Source organism: Carassius gibelio, chromosome A16, assembly GCF_023724105.1.
Source record: "Carassius gibelio isolate Cgi1373 ecotype wild population from Czech Republic chromosome A16, carGib1.2-hapl.c, whole genome shotgun sequence".
Classification (NCBI taxonomy): domain Eukaryota; kingdom Metazoa; phylum Chordata; class Actinopteri; order Cypriniformes; family Cyprinidae; genus Carassius; species Carassius gibelio.
Window position 1 is genome coordinate 17,385,001 of NC_068386.1, and position 20,993 is coordinate 17,405,993.

General features: G+C 37.3%; 1 protein-coding gene across 3 annotated transcripts in view; it reads right to left on the reverse strand.

Annotated features, from left to right (window-relative positions):
- Positions 1-681: 681 nt before the first annotated feature.
- LOC128030805 (neurobeachin-like protein 2) overlaps positions 682-20,993 on the reverse strand; it is a 62,011-nt gene continuing 41,699 nt past the window's right edge. For all 3 annotated transcript variants that reach the window (XM_052618803.1, XM_052618801.1, XM_052618802.1), the window contains 25 exons: positions 19,656-19,973; positions 18,131-18,280; positions 17,797-17,954; positions 16,445-16,569; positions 16,124-16,241; positions 15,311-15,471; positions 15,023-15,156; positions 14,791-14,898; positions 14,518-14,613; positions 14,069-14,193; positions 13,764-13,904; positions 13,384-13,514; positions 13,179-13,288; positions 11,549-11,666; positions 11,365-11,462; positions 11,013-11,126; positions 10,800-10,886; positions 9,490-9,599; positions 8,906-9,078; positions 6,557-6,651; positions 5,339-5,455; positions 5,070-5,231; positions 4,844-4,992; positions 4,510-4,645; positions 682-3,618 (listed from right to left, as the gene is read on the reverse strand). In XM_052618803.1, coding sequence (XP_052474763.1) covers positions 3,511-3,618; positions 4,510-4,645; positions 4,844-4,992; positions 5,070-5,231; positions 5,339-5,455; positions 6,557-6,651; positions 8,906-9,078; positions 9,490-9,599; positions 10,800-10,886; positions 11,013-11,126; positions 11,365-11,462; positions 11,549-11,666; positions 13,179-13,288; positions 13,384-13,514; positions 13,764-13,904; positions 14,069-14,193; positions 14,518-14,613; positions 14,791-14,898; positions 15,023-15,156; positions 15,311-15,471; positions 16,124-16,241; positions 16,445-16,569; positions 17,797-17,954; positions 18,131-18,280; positions 19,656-19,973 — 3,342 coding nt within the window. In that variant the 3' untranslated portion in view covers positions 682-3,510. The remainder of the gene's footprint in view (positions 3,619-4,509; positions 4,646-4,843; positions 4,993-5,069; positions 5,232-5,338; positions 5,456-6,556; positions 6,652-8,905; positions 9,079-9,489; positions 9,600-10,799; positions 10,887-11,012; positions 11,127-11,364; positions 11,463-11,548; positions 11,667-13,178; positions 13,289-13,383; positions 13,515-13,763; positions 13,905-14,068; positions 14,194-14,517; positions 14,614-14,790; positions 14,899-15,022; positions 15,157-15,310; positions 15,472-16,123; positions 16,242-16,444; positions 16,570-17,796; positions 17,955-18,130; positions 18,281-19,655; positions 19,974-20,993) is intronic.

Genomic DNA, 20,993 nt, shown 5'->3' on the forward strand with positions numbered 1-20,993 from the left:
GTCAAACTGAAGAGGGAAAAAACCAATGTAAGATCAATTATAACCCTAATGTTTAGGTTTACTTCTTTACAGGGGAAAATAAGTTCTATATTATAAAAAAGAAAGCAAATTAAATAAATGAAAAAAATGTCGATTATAAAATTAAAAGCATTGTTAACTTAAACGATAAAATAATATGTTACTAAATATGTTTTGTTACTAAAGTAAAATAAATAAGTATTTACTAGTATTTCAGCTAGCTGCCAAGACGACAGTTTTCACTTTTGTTTAGTAAATCTGATGTGCTAAAATAAAGAAGATTGAAATTAAAATGAATAAAAACTCAGGTTTTTGCAGGTTTTTTGTAGGTAAATTTAAGACTTCTTAGAACCCAGTAAAGAAAATGTAAGAAATAAATAGAACGGAACACAATACATCGGTATGGTCTCTAATCAAAAGTATCTTGATTAGCATTACAGCTTTTCAGAAACTTAAGGGAACACAAGTTTTCAATGTTTTAAGCATAAATTAACATTACACAGTTTATCAGAAAACAGGGCTTCACAAGTTCAGTTTGCAACTCAGGTAATTTTATCTTGATTTGATATCATTTACATATTTGTATTATGTAGGAAACAAAACTGAGAAAGATTGTTCCCTTTTTTTTTTTTTTTTCTGCTTAATGAAAAGTCACAACTCAAGTCAATTTATAATAGATTTAATTCAAAGAGACGTTATACATGTACACAATCACGTCACACACTCAAACAGGAAGGCTGTGAAACAGGTTAGTGTGCGTTCAACAGAGGATGGCTGTTTTTCTCTTTTATAGCCATTATTTGTTTGAACACACATGAAGCTTAAAATAATTCATCCCGTTCGACATCACAGTTACCGCATAACAAGGATCATGGCGTGGTTTAGACATAAGCATTTCAGAAGAAACAGGACCTAATCTATTATGGCTTCAGTTTTCCAACACAAATTCAATTTTATCATTAGGTCTTCCAGACTAAACTCAAACAAGAGTGTGTGTGTGTGTGTGTGAGCATGTGTAGCGGTGAAACACAGTAAAAAATTAGTGATCGTGACACAGAAGACAATGTTGTATTGAAAAAATAAAAACTCCCCCTCATGTCGTTCGAAACCTGCAAGACTTTTTCCTTTATGGAACACAAAAAGAGGATTTAGAAGATTCATTCCGGTTGCTCTCATTCATGCAATTAAAATGAATGTTTAAAAGAACCAGATAAAAAGTGATCCATACTAGTCTTAAGTGCTCTATATTTCACTTCTGAACTCATACAGTAGCTCTGAGTGTGGAATTTTAAGTCATTAATCACGAAAATGAACAAATCTTTTTTCTTTTTTTCTTTTTGAATCCAATTCACAAAGCCTGAATGATTCGTTCACGAATCAAATTGACTCTCTGTTCTGGTCACTGCAGTTAACAGCTCACCTGAGGAGAAGATTTTTAGCAAATAACACCTTAAATATCCATTTATTACTCACAAGAATGACTTGAGAAAACTTGCAAGTTGGACGAGTTTTATGGTGCTTTTGTGCCCAAAACACTCAGTGTTCATTCACTGTAGTTCAGCAATCAGCACAATTACTTGTGTTCAACAGAAGAAAGAAAGTCATATGAGTCTAAAACAACACAAAGGTGAGTAAATACTGGACATTTTTTTCCAGTTGAACTATTCCTTTAAACCGTGTATAACTGCTGGCCGTTGTGCTCAGTGCTTTTCTATCCAGTGCAGAGCAGCAGAATTAACGTAACCACCCAGAGAAGCCAGAGATGTGTCCTCTGCCCCCCCCCACAAATACCCATGTGTCACACAGACACCACAGCCTTCAAAGCATTCAGTGCGAGAGAGAGAGAGAGAGAGAGAGAGAGAGAGAAAACATCTAGACAAAAAATTCCATTGGTAACAGACAGAATTGTGGCCCCAGCCAACAAACACATTCACAGGACAATTAAGACTAGCTGGTTTATGGTTCACATATTACAAATAGTTCCATAATTACAGTGAAGGACACAGTAGAGGCACTTTGCGGAGTTAAAAATGGATAAAATTCCTGTTAAGATTAAGATTTTGGGTAAATGAGTTGTTAAGCACAGCACATTGAGCAGCTTGGGAGGATGTGCTGAAACCGTATCACAGCTATTATGTGAAAATTAGCCAAAAGCGCTTTTATATCAAGTGCAATATATGCTCATTTGAAAAGTGCTGCTCTATAGTGGAAAACACACGGAAATGCACTCATAGTCTTATTCAAGCTTAAGAGCATGTTTGTAATGGCTGTGCAAATCCATGGCAGGAAAGGCACTTCCTTTTATAATGTATAACAGGATATGAAAGATTTCCATGGTGCGAGAAAGATAAAGATGAGGCAATATTGAAAAAGCTGTTTTGATCTGCAGGGCCTAATTAAATAAACTGATAGTTCACCCCAAAATGAAGATCCGGTGATCTTTAATCGCCGTCATGTTGTTCCTAAACCTTTTTTGTTACTAAAATCTCTGTGTTTAGGACCAAATTGAATTAAAACAAAAACTATATAATGTATTATGCATATCATTCTTTTTTTTTTTCAGGAAAAAATGTCAGTCATACTGGTTTGGAGCACTATGACAGTGAGTCAATGCTGACAAAATTATCATTTTAGGGCGAATGTATTCAGGTGTAATAATCCATCATAATTCTGGACATTTATATTGTTTACCTGTTTTAAGGCACTAGAGGTACTGAATATAGTCTAAAGACTAAGTAGGGCTCAAAGCGCTTCACATCATTAAACAGGCATAAAAAGATCTTGTTCTGATTAGGCGTCACATTAATTATTGCGTTATACAAAGCGTCTGCAAGTAACCGTGCAAAGCGATGCAAAGACCCACACCCACATACATACACAGAGCTGAAGTGTCTCTGTTGGTGCCTGTCCCATGGAAAAAATCTGGCTCCATAGACGACATTGCTCAATATAAGAATATAAGAAGGTTTTCAAGTGTCAGACTGAGTACCAGTGTTGCTGTGCTGAGAGCGATCAGCAAAAACAAAAGCAAAAACCAGCATAGGAAGATCTACTAGACTATAAACGGCTCAGGTGATGACGGTTTGTCACTTAGTGACAGAGACTAAGTCCATCACGCAGAGCTACAGTGCTTCGGACGCCAGCCAGTGAGAAGACAGTCTGTGATTCACAGGACAGAACATACTGCTTTTAAAAAGTCTTAGCCGTCAACATTTAAAAAGTTTGCCGATCACTGCCTGATTCGCCTGATCAAAAATCTTTGGAATGTTTGTTTGTTAAAAGCAGTATAAAATCATTGCATTTTCCAGAAGAATGTTCTTTTCCCTTTTCGTAAAAAGTGCATGTTTGGATGTTCACCCCTTGTGTTCCCTTCATGCTCTCTTGTTCCCAAGCTCTCTGTTTAGGAAGGGAAGGAAAGCGGACGAGAGGTGCAGGAGAGCTGACGCTATCGTCTCTTGTGGATGCAAAGGTTTTGCTGAAGGCGTGTGAGGCTCATTTAGCAGAATGCTCCACGGGGTTGTACTCGGTCTCTCCTGAGGACACCTGGGAGATTCTGCGTGTGGAGCGCCACAGTCGGCGGGAAAACTGCCCAGACCGCACCTGAATTAAAGACAAAAGGTTTAAATATTTAATTTTTTAGGTCTTGAGAAAAAAATTGGTTGACTCAACAAAATTCAACACATAAGTTATACAAAAATAACAACAAAGGGATGGTGGTTTTTATTAATTTTTTGGTAACATGATACAGTACTTGACCCAATAGTTAACAATAGGCAATCTTTTTTGTGTGTGTTTGTTTTCATAATTTTCAGCATTTATTAATATTGGTTAATATTAATTGTTTCATGCACATTTAAAAAAATGTTTAGCATTACATAAATTATTAACTAAAAATAAATAATAGTATATTTTTGGAATAATATATTTTTGAATAATAACAGTAGAATAATTGTATATATAAAATGTTTGTTAAATGTGAGCCAAAATCATCGCAATTAAAAGAACCAAAGACTTAAACTACTTCAGTGTGTGTGCACTGAATTTATTTAACACACGACTTTCACAATTTTAGTTTAATTACTGAAATGAACTTTTCCACATCATTCTAATTTATTGAGATGCACCCGTAAATATGCCTATCAATATTATGATGAACTAATAACACTATAACCTCACAGAAGTGACAGATCCATTGGTCATTCTTTTAAAATCCTGATGTAACAGAAGTAGTCAAAGTTTTTCTAAAGTACTGTTATATACATCGCAGTGTAAATAAAAAAATTAATTTTTTGTAATGTTTCCTCATTTACGACTTATGCAATAGTTTTCTAATTGTTACACTTATAATGAAGCAGGATTTTTTATTTTTAAATGAATCCTTTTTAGTGGTGTAAATTGTGCCTATCAGCATTACGATGTACTAATATCAGTTTTGCAGCATGGATTTTATTTAAATCGGTAACAACCTACTGACAAACCCCTCAACCTCACCTCCTCCGGTTTTCCTGCTCCCACCACAATGAGTTTGCCATCCTCCAGGCCCACCAGAATATGACTGCTCTCTTTCGTGACAGACACACAGCGAACATGGACCTTCAGGGCCAAGGGCGCCACAGCCAGATTCAAGCTACACACACACACGAAGACATAGAAAAAGAGACTTGGGAATGAAAAGCAAACATGGACCCAGCTGCTGAAGATTTACTGTGATGACACAGAGAATGCATCTACTTCAATGTGTTAAAAATAAAGAAAAGAAAAGAGTATGATCAAACAGCTCATGCTAAACTGAGCAGCTGTACGCCTACATTTGAACTGACCGTACCTGTACAAGTCTCGAATGTGAAGGTTCCCCTGCTCTGTGCCCACGATGAGGTAGTCAGGCACCAGATGCAGAGCTGAAATCTTCTCGTCCAAGGTCTCAGACGCTAAGAGGGTGCCATTCACAGAATACACATGCAGTGCGTACTTCTCCTGCAGCCACAAAACCATGTGTTAATTTCCATTCTCACAGTAACTCATTGTTATTCTCCAACATTGTCAATCGGCACCTTTCCGGCAGAGCGGCCCTCAATAACAGTCTGTGCCACTATGTGCCCTTCTATGCCGACCTCCAGCTGTGCCACAGGGGCACGGAGGAAGCTCTCACACGGCGGTCTCAGGGTAAGCAGGTACTGTCCACGACGCACACTGTGCATGATTACCGTGCCATCCTGAGCAAAAGAAAAAAAGAGAGCACGTGAGAGAAAACTCATGAACCCTTATGGCAATGCAGTAACTTCAGAAGAGAATTTTATGAAGTGGTCTTATCTAAACTGACCTTTGACCCTGAGATTGCCATGTCCAGCTCAGTGCTGATGGCGACACATGTGACCTCTTGATCATGTCCACAGAGCACCTGCATGGGCCGTGGAGACAGACCGCTAGAGAAACCACCCTACAGGTTTAGAAAAAAGACAATATACTCTGATTCAGTCACTAGTTATACTACACACCGTATTTTCCGGACTATAAGTCTCACTTTTTTTCATAGTTTGGCTGGTCCTGCGACTTATAGTCAGGTGCGATTTATTTATCAAAATTAATTTGACATGAACCAAGAGAAATGAACTACGAGACATGAACCAAGAGAAAACATTACCGTCTCCAGCCGCCAGAGGGCGCTCTATGCTGCTTAGTGCTCCTGTAGTCTACACTGAAGACATAGAGCGCCCTCTCGCGGCTGGAGACGGTAATGTTTTCTCTTGGTTCTAAATAAATGCGTCTTATAGTCCAGTGCAACTTATATATGTTTTTTTTTTTTCCTCATCATGACGTATTTTTGGACTGATGCGACTTATACTCAGGTGCGACTTATAGTCCTAAAAATACGGTAATTCAAGTAAGTAACGCATCAAGTTATTATTCAAGTAAATATAAAAACACCTAATTTACCTTATAGCACATAATTCAAGAAACTTCCTGATATAAAAAAATAAACAAAAGATATATTTACCCACATTAAGGTCTAAAGCCTAAACTTTAACACCTGGCTATTTACACTACCATTCAAAATGCTGGGGTTCAGTGCAAATTTTATTCTCTCTAAATTTTAAGTCTCTAATGCTAATGTATTTGGTGTATAGATTTGTTTAAATACAGTAAAAAACAGAACTCTACGGAAATAAGACTACAATTTTAAATAACTAATCTATTTCCATTTTCTACAACTTTTGATGTTTTTAATATCTTAAAATGTCATTTAATCCAGTGATGGCAAAGCTGAATTTTCAGCAGTCATTACTCCAGTCTTCAGTGTCACTTGATCCTTCAGAAAGCATTCTAATATGCTGATTTGCTTTTGATCAATTTAATGTGTCCCTGCTTAATAAAAGATTTAATATCATTAAAAAAAAATCGTACTGACCCCAAACGTTTGATTAATAGCGTAAGTTCAGTTCAAATGAAATGACTGCTCATGGGTGCAGATGTACCCTTCACACCCTTATATTTTCATATTAACTTGGTATCTCATTATACGTTTTTTGTGAGATCGAACCTGCTGTAGGACCTGCCACACCATGCAGGTGGTGTCTCGTGAGCCAGAGATGAGGTAGATACCACAGAGATCCAGAGCCAGGCACGTGACCACATCTACATCCCACAAAAATGCATATAAATTAGCCATCATAACATGTATTCATAATCAAATGCGTTATACAGTATAATCAGCAATGTGCACCATACATTTTCTGAAGATCTGAAATCAATAGGGAGCTGTTAATTGTTAACACTATAATGTCTAATTTATCATATTTAATACACACATTTCTAGGGCCTTGACATTATCAACATGGATAAAACCTGAATCTACTACATACCTTTTGCACTTTATACTTTAAAAAAAGTAAAAGGCCTTTTAGTACAATTCAAAAAATGTCCACCTTCAGGTCATGGTTTACATGTTTTATTTTTTTTTTCTTCATAACTTTACTTTGTTAGTAACTGGAATGATCAAACCTAGGTTTACTTGATCATCCATACATAATTTTGTTGTTGAAAAATCATGTTAATGTGAATATCAATGTTAATATCAAATATGATCCATCAGGCTTTTGAGGAATGTTTATTTGTACATCTCTCAATCATCTGTGTATTGTAATTTCTTTTTATCTCCCACAATAAAACAATAAAAACGACAGAGCTTTGATCATAAACTAAGCATTAGATTACAATCACAATCAGAATTTCATCTTATATTTTTGGCCATATAAATATCAGCAACTGCACCATATTGCATATTTTTGCTCGGTTTATGCCTCATATTATAGGAGTCATAAATGCCTGATGTATCAAATATTACAAATCATCAAAAACAGAGGCAAACTATTTATTTTTTTTCTTCTTTTTTACATTTTGTCATATTTCACGCTTAACAGGTTTAATTCTTCTATTTCAGCAACAAATGATTCAAACATCTGACTAGGGCTGCACGGTTAATCGAACGCGATTAATCGCGACTGTCATGCGCATTTAGTCATTAAAGTTGGTTCTGTGATTAGCAGTAAATCTCCATCATCTGCTTTCAGGTGGAGCAGCATTTTCTACACAGAGCCGTAGTTCACTAACAAGGCATGCAAATCACGTTCATAACTGCAGACGATATATAATTGTAGGATTATGAAATTGACGAAATCGTTTGCGATAATGACAGCTGTTTGTGTATCTTTCTCAGGGAACTACGGCTCTGTGTAGAAACTGCTGCTCCATCTGAGAGCACGTGAAAACACATTTAATAACGTTTTTACTCCAAATTCACTTCATAACGGCAGTCGAGTGTTTAAAATAATTCCTTCTGTGAGATGATGTGGCTTCTTAAACAGAATAATTAAGGCACCCAATATTTCATTGTTTTCTAAGCAGTGATAAAGGCTATTAACATTTCATTATAAGATATACTTTATTATGATGAAAATTATAATAAGAAGAACTCAGATAACCCATATGCTGCCGTAGTCATGTGTTTATTAGTCCCGTCGAATCAATGAAAGCAGTTAAATCTTCTGTTTATTGAGCTGTAGTCTCGCATAGACTGACGGCTGAAGGTCTGGAATTCATGGCAGCTTTCATTGGCCAAGGCCCGCAAACGAGGCTGTTTGACTGACATCTCAAACAACCAATCACAGTTCGTTTCGTTCAGCATCACGTTTCGAGGCGTGGAAATGTCGCCACAATAACAGACCAGTGTGTAAAACTCTCTAACATATTTTAAAGATTCTATGCCGCGAACGTTAAATATTTCATACTTTTGAAAATCCATTGTTAAGTTGATCCTGATAAGCGCTGGTCATCACAGTTGTAAACTCGACGGTTTTCTTCTTTTGTGAGGGGGTTTGGCGCCACTGTATTTTTTGTTTCCATGTGGATCGTTAAAGAACGTGATACACACGTCTCAGGGCAATCCTTTTCATTTAATTAAACCAATACGATAACGACTTTGACACTCTTAAAGTGTTTCCACTTTTGTGTCCCATATGCATCAGATGTTTAGCCAACGGTCCATTGGCGTGACATCTGAGGCTGAGACTAATTCAGCTGCAGCGATTTCTTGGATTTCTTCTTTGGGGCATATTTAGATTTTCAGTGCGAGAGCGCCCTTGGGCCTTTGGATGGATATTTACTGCTGATCACAGAACTGTGCTTCACTGAAAGAAACGCATGACAATCACAGCTTCTGCCTAAGCACGATTTATTGCCTTTGCGATTAATTGTGCGGTTCTACATCTGACAGCAGCTCATTGCATTTAGGATTCAGCTCAACAACTCCGTCAAGCTCATTCCAACCCCTACAGCTGCGTCTTGGCTCTGTACTATTTCGGTACGCCTGTGTCGGACAGACGGCTCTCACCAATGTGACGGCAGATCCTCCCCACCAGCTTGGCCTTGCTTAACATAGTGACCCGAATGCTGCAGTCCCAGTGCCCCCCGCTGAACAGCAGACGCCCGTCTGTGGACACCACCAGCACCTGGGACCCGATTTCCACCTTTGGGGAGAATGGCCCGCTGAGGAACCGCTGGGTCCTAAAAACAGATCAAACAAATGTTAGTACCAACAAATGGGACTAAACTTGCATTCGAAATACAGCAATACTTTGTTTAAGCATCATATTCGACACATGTTAGCCGACCACTCAAAAAAAAAAACAAGAAAGGCTTGGCAAAACAAATTAGTGTTTACTACAAAGAACTCAGTTTGACTGAAGAACATTTATAGAGACTAAAGAAGCCAAACCACCAGAGCTTAATGTCAAAGAGCTGCTGTTTATAAGCTGCTATAAAGCATTTGATTATTTATCCAAAGACCAATGTTGTCACCATAAAAATAACTTTCTGCCTAATCAAAACCTCTTGTCTTTAAAACTCTATGACATCACTAAGTCTCCGAACATGATTATATAATGTGTTTAGACATGTGTACATGTTCAAACTTACTTTGGGTTGCTCACAGTGGGGTCTCTGGTGAAGGTGAAGTAATTAGCTATGTTCTTGTCGTAAGGGAGCCAGCTATGAGTGCCTATCATTCCATTAGCACTCACTGTCACCTGAAACAGGACAAATGCCATTCAAAACACATTCAGATGCAGCTATCTGTTCTGCAACAAGCGTGCCTTAAATATGATCCCAAAATATATGTAGAGTGAAAACAAAATTGAGTGAGACAGACAAAATTTTGGTGCCAAAAAATAAATAAATCAAAATAAATAAATAAATAAACTTGAGGGTAAGCAAAAGATGACAGAATTTTCACTTTGGGTGAATTACCCCTTTACGTCAACTGTTACATGAATCTTTCATGTATAAACCCTCGAGTAACATTTTTAATTCAAATGCATATGTACAGTGCTTTTCCAATTAATATCATTCCAAAGCAGTTTTACAGAGTTTGTTGATCCGAAGTGAATTGCTAAAACATGTCCATAGAAACAACACAAATATGGATTTTTTTTCCCACTAAATCCAGATTTTTTTTTATTTCTTCTTTTAAAAAAGGTTTGTTATTGCTAAAAATATTTTATTATTCATGAAAGAAGAATGAAATAAAATAAAATATTCATTATTTTAAAATAGGGGTGCTCCGATCATGATCGGCCGATCGTTAATGCGCATCTCGTCAGTAAAGCCGGTTCTCTAATCAGCGGTAAATTCCCTCAGGTGCGTGATTTCACATAGAGCAGCTCCTGTTCTACACAGAGTCATTGTTAACTGAGAAGATGCGCCAAAATACGTTGAAAATCAAAGTGGATTTGCTCAGCTTCTCAGTTCGTAACGATCGTCCGGTCGCGATCGGAGCACCCCTATTTTAAAATATTAAAAAAACAGCATATAAAATAATAGCCACTATATATATATATATATTTTTTCCTCTCACATTTTTACACAAACCCTATAGTAAAGTGATTTCAACCTACTGTCAGCAACAAACTTCAAAGGGCAGATTTACAGCATAAGGATGTTTAAAATATTTTTACTCAATAATTTTACCCCATAAAATATTTTAAATGCATATTCATTAGAAAAAAATGCTTGTTTTGTCTTATTTTACATAATTTTAAGTCATCTTAGAGCGGTCTTGTAAGTTTGCTGAGGCCCCCTACTGGCCCCCGGCCCCATAGTTGAGAAGCACTGCACTAACACCCTCTTCCACAGACCCTCTTGATCCTCAAACTGCTCTGTGTGATTGGTTCCGATCCTATTCAAACATTAGTTCACAACAAGTGAACATAACTGAGAAATAATCTTACCAGTATGTCAGTACCAGGGTTGATTAAAGAGCGGGTTTGATTCCTGGGCACCACGGCTTGCACTAAAGGCAGACCATCGCTCACCACCTACATGAACCAACATCAAAATCAATGCAACTCTATAAATCAAACCGTTAGCACATGGTGCTAAAATAAAGTTGCATATAGGCATATTATTGAGTTTAGGTAATACACTGATAAATTCAGGCTCACCTCCTTAAAAGATCTGAGTTTACTGAGCTGATCAAAAAGGTTGGGGGGCAGAATGTCCAGACGGGCCTGCCGCCTGAATGCATTCTCTGCTGACATACGGGGAGGATGGGGCTCCTGAATTACACAGAGAGGTTTCACTGGTGCCATATTACAAATATTACACAAAAGCATTTAGATCCAGGGGTTTTATTATTAACTAAAGCTGTAAATTATTAAAACTTGCAAACTAATGACAACTGCATGAAATACATTTAAGCACTAATATGACAATAACTTGAAATAACTAAAAACTAAAACTAGGGTTAGGGTTAGCTACAACTAAAAAAAAAGCACAAAAAAAAAGGTGTCCCACCTTGAGAAGTTGACAGGGCGTCTGGCCAAAGTTGCTGATGATGCCTTCCAGGGCTTTACGCTCAGTCTCATTAGCAATGGCATCCAGATCCACAGCACCTGACAGGCAAAACACACAGCGATCAATCATAATTTACATGCAGGAACACGTTTAAAATAATATAAACTCATCAGAGGTCTCTTACCCTCATAAGTGCAGTAGTAGAAGACATTGAGAGCCTCCACTGCTTCAGGTCCTCGCTGCTTATACCCGAATATAAGATCTATCCACTCGTGCAGGTGAGCAGACACATGCTCACTCTCCTTTAAACACACAGATACACAAGGAGAGTGTGTCAGATAAAGAACAAAAGAGTGTGTGTTTTAAAAGCATTTTTCATATTGACATTTGCAGTCTGAATTAAATGTGACGACATAAGTTTATTATAATAATTTTAGAATAGTTGTGTTTGCTGGATGCATCCAAAAACATAGCTCAAATATTGTCTGATTCGGAAGCAAATGATTTCTATGAGCTGATTCTTTTCAAGGAATAGTTCACTCAAAAATTCTCTTTAAGGGCCTCCCTGGAAAATTACTCTTAGCGAATGAAAATATCCTGCAAACTTTTAAATCAGAAAGTGCATTGTGGTTAAAGCCATTGTCTCTCAAAAGAAAGAGTCGACTCTGAATCATTAAAATGAATCCTATGCACTGATATATAATATATATAGATCACTGATCCCAAGCAGTTTCGTCAACATGAAGCATTAGCATATTGCCCGCCCACTTTAATGAAAGTGCAAATTAATTCTTTGCCACTAGGTGGCGGTTTTGGAGAATTAAAAAAATGCAGTTTTCCCCGGTAACACTAAACACAAACAAGTAGTAATCTTCCAGTCTCTCTGGTGAAACCAACACGGAAGAGACTAAAACTGCAATTCATTGACTGGCCGCTAGAGGCTGGCTCCAAAAGTGTGTCAATGCCATAGACTCCCCATGTTAAAATGCCCAAATTTACAGCAGAAAAAAAAAAATAAGTGTTTACAACCTGGTACAAAAAGTGGTTTTGGTATATATAGCTAATTTTTCCCTTCATGACAACTGTGAGGGGGTGAATTATTTTATAACTTTTTTATAAATTATATTAAACCTTGCATTTCTGCATAATTAAGGGTGTGGCCACTTGAGTGACAGATGGATTGCCGCTGCTGACAGTGCCGTCGAGCTAGGTGGGCGTGGCTTCACCAAACAAGCTCCCACCTCTGGCCATCTGAGAGTGACGCGCTGCCAAGATGCATATTATAAGACAATTCAAATGTTTTTTGACCTTGCATGCATGTCAACCTGTTGTTAGGGACTCCCAAAACCAAAATAATTTACCTTTAATTACCCATAATAGGGGCACTTTAAAACAGCTGATAAAAACCTAACTATGATCTAAAAGCAGTTTAAACTCTCATTCTGATGGTACATATTCACTGTATCAATGAGAAAGTGAAGTATAGTTAAATGTCTCCAAAATCTTTCTAATGCAGAAACAAACTCATCTATCTCTTGAATGGCCAGTACATTTTAAGCAAATGTAAATTTTGGGTGAACTATTCCTTCCACAAATAATTCAAAAAGAATTTGGAATCAAACTATCAAATCACTTATATATCCCGGAGCAGTTTCAGAAGCATCTGACTCACTCGATTTATAAGACGGTTAGTCAGTTGTATTTTAAGAGTATTCTGTATCTTACAAAACATATTTGCAAAAAAAAAAAAAAAAAAAAAAAGTGTTGTTTAGGATCTATGATTTGAAATCAGTGATTTGTATCGGTTTCCACACCAAAGCTTTGCGGTGTTTCCTGATGAAGTCTTCTGGCGAAGATGCCCAAGGAGGAAGTAAGACATCATTGACCTTCTCTTGATTTATTTGCAAGCAGCCCAGATCAAAACCTGCACACAACAAATTTACAATTCAAAACCAATTGAACAAATCGCAGTGCCAGTGTGGTTTCCATCACTGAGAAGCTGCAGAGAGACACACTGACCGTTCATGTTCTGCAGGAACTCTGGGAAGTAGAAGAACTCTGGGATGAGCTCCTTCACATCAACTGGACTCTCCATGCGCGCCTGCCACGCTGCCGCTACTGAATGAAACTGCCTATCGGCACAATCAAACCTAAACACACACGCAATCACTCTTATAAGTGCAGCCCAAACATAAGACAATGCACATGATTATTTAACCATCAGGTAAACAACACTGCAACCTAGTGGTCAGTACTATGGGGTGCCAAAAAATTATTTATAATATATTCACATTTTGATTGTGGTGATCCACATTCCTGTATGGAAACCACTACCTTGAACTATCAGTTAGAAGGCATTTTATTTAATGTTCAGTGGTGTGAGAGTATGTGTGTCTTACTTGCCGCTCTGGAGCTGTATATGTAATGAGGTTAAGGGCTCTGTGCGGATCATGTAGTGCATGACGCCGGCAGCATTAGAGTAGTGTGTGCCATAGTGGAACTTATCGATAGTGCCTGTTGAGTCCTCAAAACTCTCAAACCTAATCAAACGACAACAAGAAGACATTTAGGAAATCAGCTGAAATGCTCAAAAGCATATTGTTATATTGGTACTGTTATCCATCTTTCTAGTTATGTTACACCTTTTAACAACACATGCTTTGATACTAAGAGTTCTGATATAAGGACTGCAACACTGTCTCACTTTTCCCTGACGTTCTGTGCATGTCGAGGGTTGACGACACCGATGGGTTTGGACAAATCTCTGAAAACTGCTGGGTCCTCCAGATCCAGTTCAGCAGATGTGTAGTCACACAACACCCAGGGGAACTGAGAATACAGATATGCGCATGAAGAAATGAGAACATATGTGACCCACGCACTATTCACCAACACCAAAGGTGTCAGTCATGCACATTGATTTTTTTCAGCTAAATGGATATTAAATGCATATCAATCTCTCATTTTAAATGAATTCAATTTAATCTTTGTTTACTAAAATAAAGGCCGTATTTAAAAAAAAAAATGAAATCAAAGGCTGAAAAATAAAAAAAATGAAATAAAATAAAATCTGAAATTCTAGGTATGCTATAGCATTCCCATGACACTGCATAGGACAAGCAAAAAAACAAAAAAAAATCTGTGAGGACTCACCACTGGATATTGGGATAAATCATTGTATGTGCGGCCAGATATGGTGTTGAGCTGCATCAGATATTCAAAATTGGAGATTTCTCTGCAAACCCATCTCTGCAATAGGAACAAAAATGAAAACAAAGAATAGTTTGATTTGGAAAGTTTTTCGGGGTGGGGCTTTTGACAGCTTTTGTTGCCAGATACAGTATAGAGAGGCATTGGAAACTAGTCTATGGGGGACAAGGGAGGAAAGAGTGCAACCAGCAAAAATTGACATTGCATCAGACATACGTGAGTCAGGTTGGAGGCTTTTAGGAGCTCCTGAGGAGAGCGAGAACCAAAGTAGAAGAGATTGGGTGGCCTGAGACCCAGGATCCTGGAGTAGACTTTGTTCCGCACCTGTGGGAGAACCCAAACAAATATAAAAACACAGAGACCTCAGATGACACCGATGCATCTACTGTGCATCCTTTTCAACTGTAGCTTCTCCTGCAGTGCGGCAGTTATTATGTGTCCAGCTCACCCCCTTCCTGAAGTTGATGAAGTAGTGTGCCTGGTCGATGAAGAACAGCTCTAGTGCTGATCTCCGCAGATTGTAGCGCCTCAGGTGGACTTCCCTTAGCTGTGACAATGGCCTCTTGAAATCGAAACCAATGCCTGCAAAGATGGGCAGTCCAGAGCATTCACATTATAATCACGAATCATTTCTTATCCTATACACCAGTCAAAGTTATGTTAACAATGAGCGGGGTCTTCTTAGCAAGACAAACAAAATGACAGGATAGAATTCACAATTCAAGCTGTTACCCACCTTCCTCGGTCTCCTCTTTATCACTACTGCCATCATAGAAGTACAGGTGGTGCGTCGTGACCTCCAGACGACCTGGAACCACGGCAACAATAGTGATGAGCTCACACTCCTCTGAGAGCACCAGCTTTTCTTTTTGGCTCTCCTCCTCGGCCTCCTCCGCCCTGAGGAATGACACACACACACACACACACACACACCCTGCTCAAAAGCTGGACACACAAAGCCTTTGCACTAACAGACTTTTGTTAACTAAAACTTAAAAAAAAAAAAGTGTGTTTGGTAATTGAAATAAAGCTGAAATTAAGTACACTTTAAATATCACAAGAAAAACTTAAATGAGAAAAACAAACAAAAATTTAAAATTTTGCTTTGGCATCTAACTGAAATAAGTTAAATGCATAAAAATGATTTATATTCAAATTAAACAAAAATATTAGACAAAAAAAAAAAAAAAAAACCAGACAAAAGCATGCAACAAAATGACTAAAACTTAAAGTAAAATTAAAAATAGATGAAAAATAAAAAGTTACATTTGAAGCCATCATAAATTGCAGAAAAAAATACATATTCAGTTAATATGTGCTTATTTGTTGGTAGAATTGTTTATTCCCATTATAATTATTATTATTATATAAACTATTATTTTTTTCACTTAGGTATCATTTTGCTGTTGTGGTTGTTTGTAAAAGTAACAAGTCACTCAAGGAATATGTGAGGCAAAAGAATGGTTTCACACAATATTTATTTCAGGGCTGTATTAATTAAGCTGTAGATTAGGGATGCAAGACAACAGAGTTACGTTAGGACACTCACTCGTCAATGAAGGCAAAGTCCTCATCCTCTAGTTTGTCATCCTCCATGTCACTAACTTTAGCTTCCTTGGCAACTGCAAGAGGGATGGGCTCGGTTGAGCTCCGGGGACTGTCGGCTCCTGCAGAAACCCCCCCAAAACACTCCAACATATAAACATTCACACTGAAATTGACTCCAAGAGGACAGAGATTATTTTAAAATATCTAGTCAAAGCGACAGTCATTCTGAGATCTTTTACTCATCACTGATTTTCTTTAACATCATTATTTCATTAATATTAATTTGACAGATTACAGAGGCAGTCTCCACAGTGATACTAACCCATGTTATCTCTCAGTGCACTGGCATCACTGTGGGACTCAAAGCTGTAATTTGGCACCAGCTTCAGACGCATCTTAGAGTACGTCTCTGCACTTGACAGTTTCCATTTCACCTCTGGCTGAACCCTGAAACACAAACACTTCCACTCAGTCCATCATCACACACCGCAATGCAACCCCTGAACATACAGCATCAGTGTATACAACTGAACCTCACTTCAACACAGTGAGCTACAAAAGTCAGAGAAAGTCTGACTGCTTCCACTTGGGATTTTTATCATATATTCTAGTGACCCAGAATTAGAGAAAAATATTAATATAAATTTTTTATTTGTATTTTTTAAAATCCCATGTCTATATTTTTCCATGTAGTCTCAGGCTTTTAGCCGTCCCTTTAAATCTAATTTATCTTAAAGTAACAGTTCACCCAAAAAATTGCTTACCTCTTCTAAGGGGCCATCTAAGGAGTAGGTGACTTTTTTCCTCAGAATAACAGTAAAGGAGATTTTTTGCTTAAACCATTATCATAAAATGCAAGTCAGCGGCTACCATCACTTTAAGAGTCAAAGAAGCAACACAGAATTAATACCTATGAGTTCTGATGATATAATGTAATAATGCTTACTTTCTTGCAGAACAATCAATTCTTTTCATAAAATGTAAATATATTGTCAGGAGCCACGGGCATTGGATGTGTTTCTTGTGTTGCTTTTTTGACTCTCAAAATGCTGGTAGCTGTTGACTTGCATTTTATGAATCCCCAAGGACCACAGTTTCAAATACCATATTTTTCGGACTATAAGTCGCACCTGATTATAAGTCGCATCAGTCCAAAAATACGTCATGATGAGGAAAAAAACATATATAAGTCGCACTGGACTATAAGTTGCATTTATTTAGAACCAATAGAAAACATTACCGTCTCCAGCCGCGAGAGGGCGCTCTGTGTCTTCAGTGTAGACTACAGGAGCACTGAGCAGCATAGAGCGCCCTCTCGTGGTTTTTAATGTTTTCTCTTGGTTCATGTCTCTTAGTTCATTTCTCTTGGTTCATGTCAAATTAATTTTGATAAATAAGTCGCACCAGACTATAAGTCGCAGGACCAGCCAAACTATGAAAAAAAGTGTGACTTATAGTTCGGAAAATACGGAAAAATCTTCTTTAAAGTACTAAAGAAAAAAGTCAAATTTTCATTTTTGGGTGTACTATCCCTTTAAATCTCTCTCTCTCTCTCTTTTATTTATGTACTTATGTATTTATTTATTTATTCTGATAGTGATAATGGTGCAAAATAAATGAGAGATAAATGGCATGATATTCACTATGAATCAGGCCGTTTTACTGCATGCAGACCTGAGTGCCCAGGCTCCTCTCTCACTGCTCAGTAACCTGCGCAGTGATTTCCAGTGCCTCCACACCACCCCCTGCTGGCTGTTACTCATCTTCTGCACACTGTGGTAGCGGCTGTTCTCTGAGCGCACTCGTTTTAGGTACGGGTCAATGATGAGCTCCTGTTAACAGAAGAACACAAACAGTCCATGTTATTAACTCATCTATCAGAAACACATGGTCTGGGATGTGTGCTGAGTAATCCCAGTATTCCAAGTATTAGAAACTCATGGTCTGCTCAACGTGAACAGCAATCTTAAGTTTACCAGCCCAACACATTATAGGGGTTAACAGATACCTTAAACTTGGCTTTGCAGTCGGAGCGGTCCTTGTCTCTCCTCTGGGCGGTGCTCATGAGGTCATCAAAGCAGGAATTCCAAAAGTTGGACATCAGGTCATGACTCTTCCCGAAAGTGTCTAGTTCATACTGATGCATTGTGGGCCCCACCTACAGGCATACATTATGCAAAATATTTAAATTGTTTAAAAATGGGTATTTCTTGCAATAATATTTAACTAAATGTGTCATGTTTAAAAAACAGTTGTGCAAAAACAGTTTCAATGCTGTGTTGAAATGTATAAATGAATAAACTAATAATAATAATAATAATAATAATAATATAGTTTAAAAATAGTATTATTTGTATAATATTAGTGATAATGAATGCATAAATTAAATATTTTAAAATAAAATATATACATTAAATATTTTAATTATAAATGAACACAATTTTTGAAATTAATGTATAAAAATAATGTAATACAATATTACAGTATAAATACAATATTGTGCATACAATTTGAATGAAATATTTTGAATTATATTCTATATGTAATTTACAAACTTTAAAATAATCAATAAATTTATACAAATTAAAATATTATATCTTTAAAATAATCAGAGTTATTCATATCTTCTATCATATTGCTGTTGTTGACCTTTTGCTGCTTTCATTTATAATGAAAATATATTATATTTACTTTATCAACTTTTGCATACAAAGCTAGCACACACAAAGCTATACTGTAATGCTGGACATACAAAGCACATTTTTTTCTCTTTCTTTTCACCTCCCCTAACCTAGATATATGTACTAGCATAGTGTAGAGCCTGGTTTATTTCCTGATTCAAGGCATGGTAATGGTAATACTGTGTGTTTTGTATACACAAACAGTCCAAACAGGGTAGATTTAGAAACACACACTGTCACACGCCAGCCTTCATAACTCATCTCCTGGTCACTCTGGTAAGATGTCTGTTTAATTTAAACACATGGTTCGTTTTGGACTTGTGAGATGAAGGGAATAAATCAGGAGATGTTTTGGGATTGGATGAACAAAAGACTCTAAATAAAAGAGTTCATCCCTACAATGGAGGCGGATTAACCGTCAAAGCGCCCTCATGCTTAAACAAACACACGTCTGCTGAGCTTTAGAGAGAGCAGTCTACAGCTCTGATGCTGCAACAATGCTCAAATCAGCTTTGGGTAAACTTAAATGAATCCAATATGATTATATATAGTAAGCTACAGATGTGAATAAAGGAATGGCTTGTTTTAAAGAAAATAAGTATATAATCCTTCAACACAGAGCCTTGTGTGAAATGATGAGCTTATCTCGTGTTCGACTGAGAATGAGCGCTGAGAGACTTATTTCTGACATTCTGCATCCAAAAAAGGTAAAACACTTTGTGGTAATGTATTCTGAAAAGGCTGTGGTGGAGAAGCTGCCAGCTTATCGTAAGGTAAACAGTCTAACCGATTGTATTCTAAGTAAAGTGTGTGGTGTGTGTGTGTGTGTGTGTGAGATCGGGCTGTACTGACGTGGTTCTGGTAGAACTGCTGCCACTCCGCGGTGCTGCAGTAGTTCTGGAGGTCCTGGGCGAAGTAGGGGCTGCCGTTGGTGGCGGGCAGGTTGGGGAGCATCTTCTGAAGGGTGGTGCGATCCGCATGCTGGTCTAAAAGCGCTCGGACGATGGGCACCAGCGGACTCAGCAAAGCCTCGGCGCCTGGGTCTGAGCCAGAGTTTGCAGGCCAAAGAGGTGCACCGAGACGACCCAGAAGAAAACACACCTCCTCCCAGGACAGACATAACACAGTTTGCAGCAGGCTATGAAGCTTTAAACATGCCATCTCACACACCTGAGAGAGAGAGAGAGAGAGAGAGAAATCAGAAATAGTTTTTATGTGATATATACAGTACACCATATAGTATAAAACCCTGAAATAATTACTTTGAAACAATTGACATCAGCAGGAAAGGTTACACTGAGTTTGGTGTGGGATAATTGAGAGAAAAGGGGAAAATTCTTTTGAAAGGAGACAATGCCTCCATAATGATATGGTCTGATATAACTGGTTATGATTGGCTGTGATTGGTTCATGCAATAAATTCCGCCTCTAATGTTAATGTGCGCGTTTGTGAATCAGTCTCAATTAACAATATATTGGCATTAATCTAAATTAATAATAATAAAAAAGCATACAGCTCTTAGATAAAATACTCTGTTACATCAAAATAAAACTTAAAGTGGCATGATAACATGATCTGTGGGAGTTTTTAGTGAGTAATCAACTTATTGAAATTTGTCTGTGACCAATATTTACCGAGCTTTGACGACTGATGAACCCAATAATTCAAAAATAGTCAAAAGTTACCTATTAAAAAGAATAGCAGAACTTAAGTTCACAAATAAAATATATTATTTAAATTGTTACTGCCTCGAGTTATTTTAGAACAAATGTAATATGCTTAAGAACTTGATGAGATTCATACTTGGTTTTAATAAACAGAATGTTGATTACCATAGTAAATGGAAAAATATTAAATATAGCTGTTTTCTGATAGTGTAAGTAATGTTTCTTTAACAAATAAACTGTGACTGGGACATTAATTTACATTTGATAAAAACATTTAAAGGGACAATAAGTAACTTTTTAAGTATTTTATTATCTAAAATCAATATTTTTATTCATAAATATGCCCTCAATGGTGTACAAATACCTATGCCAATGTTTAAACTAATCCTCGTAAATGAAGAATTTATTATCTTTATATACATGGTGCTATTAGAAGACATCCCGTCAAAGCTTTTTGGTACATATCGCCTACCGTAGATGCAACGCGCATTTGAAAAAGCGAGGCGCTGGAGAGCAAAATTA